General features: G+C 40.1%; 1 protein-coding gene across 1 annotated transcript; it reads left to right on the top strand.

Moving 5' to 3' along the window:
• Positions 1–1,198: 1,198 nt before the first annotated feature.
• On the top strand, positions 1,199–7,036 carry MAP10 (microtubule associated protein 10). Its single transcript, XM_010591014.3, has one exon. The coding sequence runs from the start codon at positions 1,238–1,240 to the stop codon at positions 3,965–3,967; it is 2,730 nt and encodes a 909-aa protein (XP_010589316.2). The 5' UTR covers positions 1,199–1,237; the 3' UTR covers positions 3,968–7,036.
• Positions 7,037–8,224: the final 1,188 nt, after the last annotated feature.

Consider the following 8,224-nt stretch of genomic DNA (forward strand, 5'->3'; position numbering starts at 1 on the left):
CACAAAATTTTAAAATATTGCCATCACAAATGCATCATCTACCTGCCCCTCATCTACCTATTCCTTTTTTTCATCTCCACTGGCCCTGACCCCTGACCTAGAGCCCTAACCTAGAACACTGCAAGGAGCCCTGGTGGTGCAGTGGTTAAAGCCTTATGCTGCTAACCAAAAGGTCCGCGGTGGTTGGAACCCATCAGCCGCTCTTTGAGAGAAAGATGTGGCAGTCTGCTCTCATAGACATTTACAGCCTTGGAAACTCCATGGGGGCAGTTCTACTCTGTCCTATAGGGTCGCTCTGTGTCGGAATCGACTCAAGGGCAGTGAGTTGTAGACCACTGCAATAGCCTCCTAATAGATTGCTCTGAATTCAGTTTCTTATCAGGAAAATACATTCTCCGTATTTCTCCCACGGCTACGTTTTCAAACACTGATATGATCGTTAGTCGGTCACAGAAAACAATTTATATATTATAAAGTCCAGATTCTGTACTATGGCACTGAAAGCTCTCCACGCTTCAGCCTGGTTTCCTAGCTGACTAGCTCACTGAGGAGTAGGTCTCTTTCTGAAAACCTGTGATACCACAGGAAGATCTCTATTTGTTTTATTGAATGGAATCATTAATACTATCTCATACACTGTGATTGCTCAGCTGGAAGAATTTGGCCACAAGCACTGTGTGTGTGGATTTCTTTTCCTCAGTGCTAACTAAGTGAACCAGACAGAGGCTCCCAGCCTGCCTCAGAGCTGTGACACCATCTTTTTGGCAGACCAGCGGCCAGAGAGAAGGCGGACTACACACAATTAACCAGCCTCAGTCAGCTGATTTTCTTTAGCCTGGGGTTGGGGAAGGGAGTCTTGAGTTAGTTTCAATATTCCCACAGAGAGTTACGCCCTGGCCCCCAAAATTGCCTGGGTTCTGCAGTTGGAAAAACAAGACTCTCCGCAACCCCGCCCCCCGCAAAAGGCCTGCATTTTGCCAGTCATAGCCTCGGTATTATCATTAAACAATTGGGTAAATACACATCTGGAAGAAGACCGGGGCTTCCACTAAGCATACTGACAGCCAGCGCACACGCTAGAAGGACAGTCACAAACAGCCCGCAGCGTCCGCGGGCGCGCCCTTTCAAATCTCGCGAGGTAACAGCACCGGCGGCTTCTTTCCCCTGCCTCTCGCGATACCACGGCTTCAGCGTCGTGCTTTGCGGAGGCCGCAGCGGTGTCTCCTGGGGAACAGTAATGGCGGTGCCGCTGCCAGAGCGGCTGTTCTCCCTGGAGCTGCTCGTAGAGTGTGTGCGCCTTGAAGCCGGTGTGTTGCCGTCGCCCGTGGTTGCAGTGCAGGAGGAGGGGGCCTCGCCGCCCCGGGCATCGGGCTCCCTCTGTCCAGCGGTAGCCTTCCGCCTGCTGGACTTCCCCACGTTGTTGGTTTACCCTCCTGGCGGCCCCGCCACTCCGGCCCCGGAACCCCGGCCCGGCGTGGTCAGCTTCGGTCGCGGCAAGTCCTGTCTCTTTCGCCTGCACCCCGCCACCCTGCACCGCCTGCTCCTTCGGACCCCGCTCTACGCGCTGCTCTTGCAGCTGCATCCCGGGAGCCCAACGCCCGCCCCGCAGCTCCTGGGTAGCTGTGGCATCTCGCTGGCCGCTGCAGTCTCAAAGGTCCTGGGGCCGACCGCGTCCGTCTGCTCGCAGGGTCATCGAGGAAGCTACCCTTTGGTCAACCTAATGGGGGAGCGGATTGGGGACATTGCCCTGGGCTACCGTTTGACTGACCTGGGGAGCTGCTTGCTGGGTCATCTTGAGCTGCCCATCACTTCCACCCGAGGGGGACTGCAGCAGGTAGAGGGGCAGAAGGCCGGTGAGGTTAGTTCCCAACCCCTGCAGGAAAAACAGCAGCCAAGGCAGGTAACCGCACAGCCAACCTCAGGAGATGATAGGCACCCGGTGAATTTAAAACTCACAAAGTCACAGAAGAATTTAAAGGAAATAGTTTCCCACCGTGATGCCAGCTTTGATTACATGGGTTCTGTGGAGAAGGGCAAAACCAACTCTGTTGTTATTTGTTCAAATGCAAGCAGTAGGAAATGTAATAGTCCCTTAAATCAGGAAGTCACAGAATTGGACATTGAAACCAATACATTTTGCCCTCCTCCTCTGTATTACACTCATTTGACCCAAGAAAAGAGGCCTCCTACGTGGGGTAAAATGACATTTGTGCCACAAGTTAATATGCCTGAGGAACTGGATGGTGTTTTTCAAGAAGAAAAGCTTGTAAATCCGCCAACATGTATTAGTCCTCTAAAACAAGTGAATACCACAACAAATGAGAGCCCTTCGGTGCTTACGGACTCTCCAACACATGTTCAGGATATAGCAGCAAGTAATCAGAAGACATGTCACCCTCAAACAGAACAAAATAGAATAAATACTATAAGGCAGCTGCCTTTGTTAAATGCTTTGTTGGTTGAGTTGTCCTTGTTATACAACCAGCCCATGGCAAGCCCTGCTGATATACATCCTCATCTAGCCTGGTTATATAGAACTGAGGATAAGGCACCAGACTCTTCTGCCAAATTCACATGTAAATCTGAATCCAAGAAGGAAAAACTTTCTGTGGAGGAAAAGGGAAAGTCAGTGAGCCTTCACTACAGAAAGAATCAAGTTGAAAATCTCGAAAAAGGTACATATTTTGAAAAGAACAGTGCTGTTCCCCAAAAACGAGTTCCAAAAGGGAGGCTACTTTATGGTATAACAAATACACTGAAACTTCGTTTGAAGCAAACAAATCCTGATATGTTGGTAGTACATGAAAAGAGAGAACAGTATAGAAAAATGCAAGCACAGATGTTGGGGGCAAAACTCAGAATCCCATCATCCAAAGTTAAAGTGTTAAGATGTGCAGAACAACTTCAGAAATCACATCGCCTACCTGAAGATCAGTGTTTGGATTCAGATGGATCTTTTGCTGATAATACTGATACTTCAAGGCAAATTAGCAGGGTTTTTGATGACCCTAGCAGAACTAAAGAAGCTAAACTAAAATCTGTAACTGAAAAAAAGACAGTTGATTATAGTGAAAATAGAACCAATAGTGGTTCATTGGAAGAAATAAGTGCTGTGAAGTCCATTATGTCAGAAAAATTTACTCAGACAAATATTTTAGAGGGAAAAGTGGAGATGAAAGTCCAAAGTCCATGTGTTTGCCAACAAGGTGCTATTATTGACAGAATTGTAGTTGATAAAGAAAGAACTAACAAGCAGGTCAAAACCACAGATAATGACGTGCTTATTGCTAATATAAGTGAAAATAAACTGAGTAAAAATAGTTGCTCTGAAAGCATCTCAGAACTAAAGTATTCAGATGACTTTGCCAGTCCTTGTTATTCTGAAGATTTCTGTACTACTGAGGACACCAGCAGAAGTTTACAGGCTCGTGATGACAGTCCAGAAAATCCAAAACGTCAATATACAAGTAAGTCTAGTGAAGCAAGACCGTCCTTAAGGAAAAACAGCAGTGAAAAAAGTTCTATTCTTAGCCCACCTTTTTCTGCTGGATCACCAGTACACTCATATAAAAGATGTCATATTTCAAAGACTCGGCATAAAAGTTTTGAAGAAGCATCTAGTATTTCTACCAGTGATTTATCTTCATCACATTGGACTGAGGAAAAAGAAAAGCAGATAGACCAAAATAGTATGCATAGTTCCAAAGTTATAAAGAAGGGTCAAGACATCTCTGTTAAAACAAAAACTGATTGCAAAGCTTTAGAAAAAAATCAGTCACCGAGGACATCTCAAGTGAGTTCTTATCTACCATCTAATTTGTCAGGATTAGAACTTAATGCCCTGGATAGCAGTACGTCAGATCAGTTTGAAGAAGACAGCGATGAAGTTGGTTCACTAAATATTTCCAAGCAATGCAAAGACATTTGCGAATTAGTAATAAATAAACTTCCAGGATATACGGTATAAAAATGATGTGCTTTTAAAAACTATGAATATTTTTTTGCAACCTATGTGTACTGCTAGTTAAAATTTTTTTTAATAACTTTCTACATTTTAATACCCAAATTATGTAAATAATGCTTTTCAAGAAATAGAAATGTTTGTTATTCCTTTGATATTTAAATAATATTCTAATAAATATGACAATATTGATCATGAAATCACTTTATAACCTAGGTAAGAGTTCTTTCTAAATTGTTGTTTTATAAGTTTCTTACTAAAGTATCAAAGTACCTTTCTAAAGCAGGCTTCAGATACACCACTGAATAAAGAAGGCTAGTTAATAAGGGTAGTCTCAACTTATAATGCAAATAGATAATTTAACAAATGCAATAGACTTACTGCGTGAGGTGCAAAAAGGTGTAAGGTGTAAAAGCCTGTGCTGTTACACGAGCTTATCTTTCTATATAGATAACTGATTCTTTAAGGCTTTGAATCAGTTATCTATATAAAACTAGTTTTCAGATATATAATGCATATCCCCAAGTTGAAGTCTCTTATTTAGTCATACAGCTCTATACCTTTCTCACCACAGTTTGTATGATTACTTGATTAATGTTTTGTTTCCAACAGGATTAGGTTCCATGATGCAAGAAATCATATCTGTTTTTCACCTAGCACAGTCTGCGATGGAAGGTTCTATGGTAACAAACCAAAAAACCCACTGCTGTCGAGTCGATTCCGACTCATAGCGACCCTATAGGACAGAGTATAGAAGGCACCATATCTGTTTAGTACCTAGCACAATCTCTGGCATGTGGTTGGGGTGCAATAAAAATGTCTGTTGAATAAATGAATGAAAGCCAGGCATTTAATACCTAATGAGGGGAAGTAGAATTAAGCAATAGAAAGAAGCAAAACCCTACAAATAAACCTACAGAAAATCCTTTTTGGAGATATGTTTTTTTTAAGTGTAATATCCTCTGTTTTCCTGGGTATGAACAGCCTTCAGGTGTTCTACGAAGTCCTTGGAGAGAGGAGTTTTAAAAAGATGTCTTTACAGTTTCTTGAATAGGTATTCAGTTTGTCATTTTAGGTTTTTCAGTAGTTTTGTCTTTTTTCAATGCATGAAAGTTTTTATAAAGTCTGATGACCATTTTCTTATAAATTCTTGCATTGCTTTTATACTTAAACTTTGTTCTGTTTAGATATTTACATATGCTGTATTTTAGTTGTGTTATACTTCAATTTTTACACTTAAATTTTTAATATATCTGTTATATATTTGAACGCATGAGCCCCTCATTTTCATTTACTTAGACAAGTAATTGAATAATTATATGGGAACTATGGTTTGAAACAGACCTCTGGTGGCACAGTGGTTAAGAGCTAGGCTGCTAACCAAAAGGTCCGGTAGCTCGAATCCACCAGCCACTCCTTGGAAACCCTATGGGGCAGTTCTGCCATACACTATGACTCGGACTCGACTCTTTGGGCATTGGGTTTTTGTTTGTTTATGGCTTGAATGATTGTGATAATAGATAGGATTTAGATAGATACTGAGAAGAGGATGTTATGTTTTGGGGAACAGTATGAATAAAAGAATGATGACGAGAATGAGCATAATATATTCATGGGAAAGTAAGAATATTGATTAGATTGGTTCATACAACACAGTGGTAGAAAAGAAATTTGTTGAGTAAGGAAAATCCCAGGTTGTAGAGAGCTTTGAATGCCAAGCATAATAATGAAGTCCTAAGCAATAGGACCAATAAAATATTTTAAATTATAAATGATAACTGGTAAGTAATCATGACATTTTTTATTATTTTAAATTATCAAAAATAATTTCTTAGAGTTACAGAAATTATAGCAGTTTTGAAATATAGAATGTTTTCAGTGGCTATGGTCTTAATTTTTCTGTAAATAGAAAGCATATATCATCTCACAAAATGAAAATAATTTAATGCCAGGCACTGTAGCTAGAGCAGGCAGTGATGGCTCAGTGGCAGAATTCTCACCTTCCATGCAGGAAACCTACTACCTGCCTATCGGTGGAGACTTGTGTGTTGCCATGATGCTGAAATGTTTCAACAGAGCTTCCAGACTAAGATGGTCTAGAAAGAAAGGCCTGGAGACCTATTTCTGAAAATAAGCCAATAAAAACTCTGTGGGTCACAACGGTCTGATCCTCACTTGATCATGGGGGTGGTGCAGGACCTGGCAGCATTTTGTTCCATTTTGCATGGGGGCCAACTCAACAGCAGCTGACAACAACTGTAGCTAGATAATTCAAATGACTTCAATTTAGTGTGTATATTTTCAAGAGCAATTTTTCATTGAAAGAGACAAAAAGCTATAGACAATATCAGAAATCATCAAAGAAATAATTACTTAAAACCAACTTTTATTTATTTGGTTGAAAGTACTATGTTACTGTCTATGATGAGAATAGATGAGGAAAATGATGAGTTCATTGTGTTTAAGGTACTACCACAAAGACTATTGAACTGTGCACTTTAAATTGCAGAACTGAATAGCTGAATAAGCTTTTGAGTTATCCCATTAGTACTTAGTTCTAGAATTGTGGTGTTGGTTTTCCTAGCATAATTCTAGTGGGAATACTTACTTTCATGTATTTTGTACTCCTGTCTGCATTCTGTCTTCAAATTCTATTTCATGTTTTAATTCTACAACTTACTTAAAAAACCCACCCATTAGAATTCTACAATAAACTTAATTTTTTAAGAATTTCGTAATAGATGCCAATCCTGTAGCCTTATTTATTTCCTTATTTGCTTAAAATAATTGAACCATGAGATAGTATTTCAAGGTCATCAATAAGGGAGACCCATCATTTACTTGTAAAACTAAGGTATTGCAATCAAACTTTCCTGAACAACATGAGCATTTCAGCTGCTATGGGCAAGGCTGAGTGGATGAGGGTCTAAGAAGCAAAATGAGCCGCAGAAATAAGACCTGTGTGTAGTACTAATGCTTGCAGTTTGGGAGGCAGCTGTCAATAATGGCAAGTCCTTTCAACTGGTGTATAAACAGATCCCAAGATGACTGTACAGATGCATACAGTATGCTTTTTCTTTCTCCAGTTGTATGCATGCTATTAATGACATTTTCAAATACAAAGAACAATGGTATAGAACTTCTGTCATATGCTTGTGGCTTTCTGTTGAGAACCACTCCTTTACATCTTGATTTGTTTTTCTTCCTATACAAGCAGAGAATTTATTATGAAATTATACTTAGAAACCAAGCTCTTATATGTAGCAAATATATAGACCAAAAACCATAAGTTTACCAACCAACTTTTTAATTACCACATTGTGTTCTTGCCAAGTCAAAAAATTCCATAACAAAGCAACATACAAATAAAACAATACTTATACTTGTTGAGTCAAACTGTCCTAGAGAAAGAGCCATCCTTCAGGCTGTTCATGGTTTAATTTCGATTAAAATAGCTAGGAGTTGCACAGAATGACAGTATATGAGCCAGCTGGATCCTCCTAATTTTAACCTGAAACAATACAAGGAAACTTACTTGGTCAAGTACCAGGACATTCTCACTGATTTTCTCTAGAGATCTAGTTGTCATGTCAGGAAGTAACAGACTTCATAATGAGCATCATTAGCTTGAAATGCCAAGCCACAGTGGTAGAAATATTTTTCAAACACTTTTTAAAAAATATCTCTATTATACTATAAAAAATAATATATATTAATTCCAGAAAAAAACTGAAAATTCAGATAAGAAATTTTGTTTCAAAGCCATGCACTAAAAAAAGGCTATGTTCCTTTCCAAAATCCCATTGAAATGACAGAAGAGATTTAAAATAAGAATGAACTGATAGTAGCCGTGAAAAACAGGGAAAATACTGGTGGTAGACAAGACAGTTGAACTTTTGGAAGATACAAAACAGATGGGATTAGGTTGATGAAAAATGGATTAGATAGCCACTAGTCAACGTAGCCCAATGAGGGTGCTACTGGATAAATGAAAAGATAGTGTATTCTAACAAAGCCCCAGATAAACTTCATGTTCAATCAGCAGTACTTGGGAGTAGGAGCACCAAACTAAAAACTCGTTGCCATTGAGTTGATTCTGACTCATAGCAACCCTATAGCACAGGGTAGAACTGACCCATAGGGTTTCCAAGGCTATAATCTTTATGGGAGCAGGCCATGGGAAAAAGGAGCAGAAGCAGAGCCCTGTCTACAATGGAGAAGCTAGCACTGGGCTAGAGATTATCTTGTAGAAAAGGATTGAGA

Source organism: Loxodonta africana, chromosome 25 (assembly GCF_030014295.1).
Source record: "Loxodonta africana isolate mLoxAfr1 chromosome 25, mLoxAfr1.hap2, whole genome shotgun sequence".
Taxonomy (NCBI): Eukaryota; Metazoa; Chordata; class Mammalia; order Proboscidea; family Elephantidae; genus Loxodonta; species Loxodonta africana.

Coding starts and splice junctions, on each gene's coding strand:
- MAP10 (XM_010591014.3), top strand. CDS start 1,238: ATGGCGGTGCCGCTGCCAGAGCGGCTGTTCTCCCTGGAGCTGCTCGTA.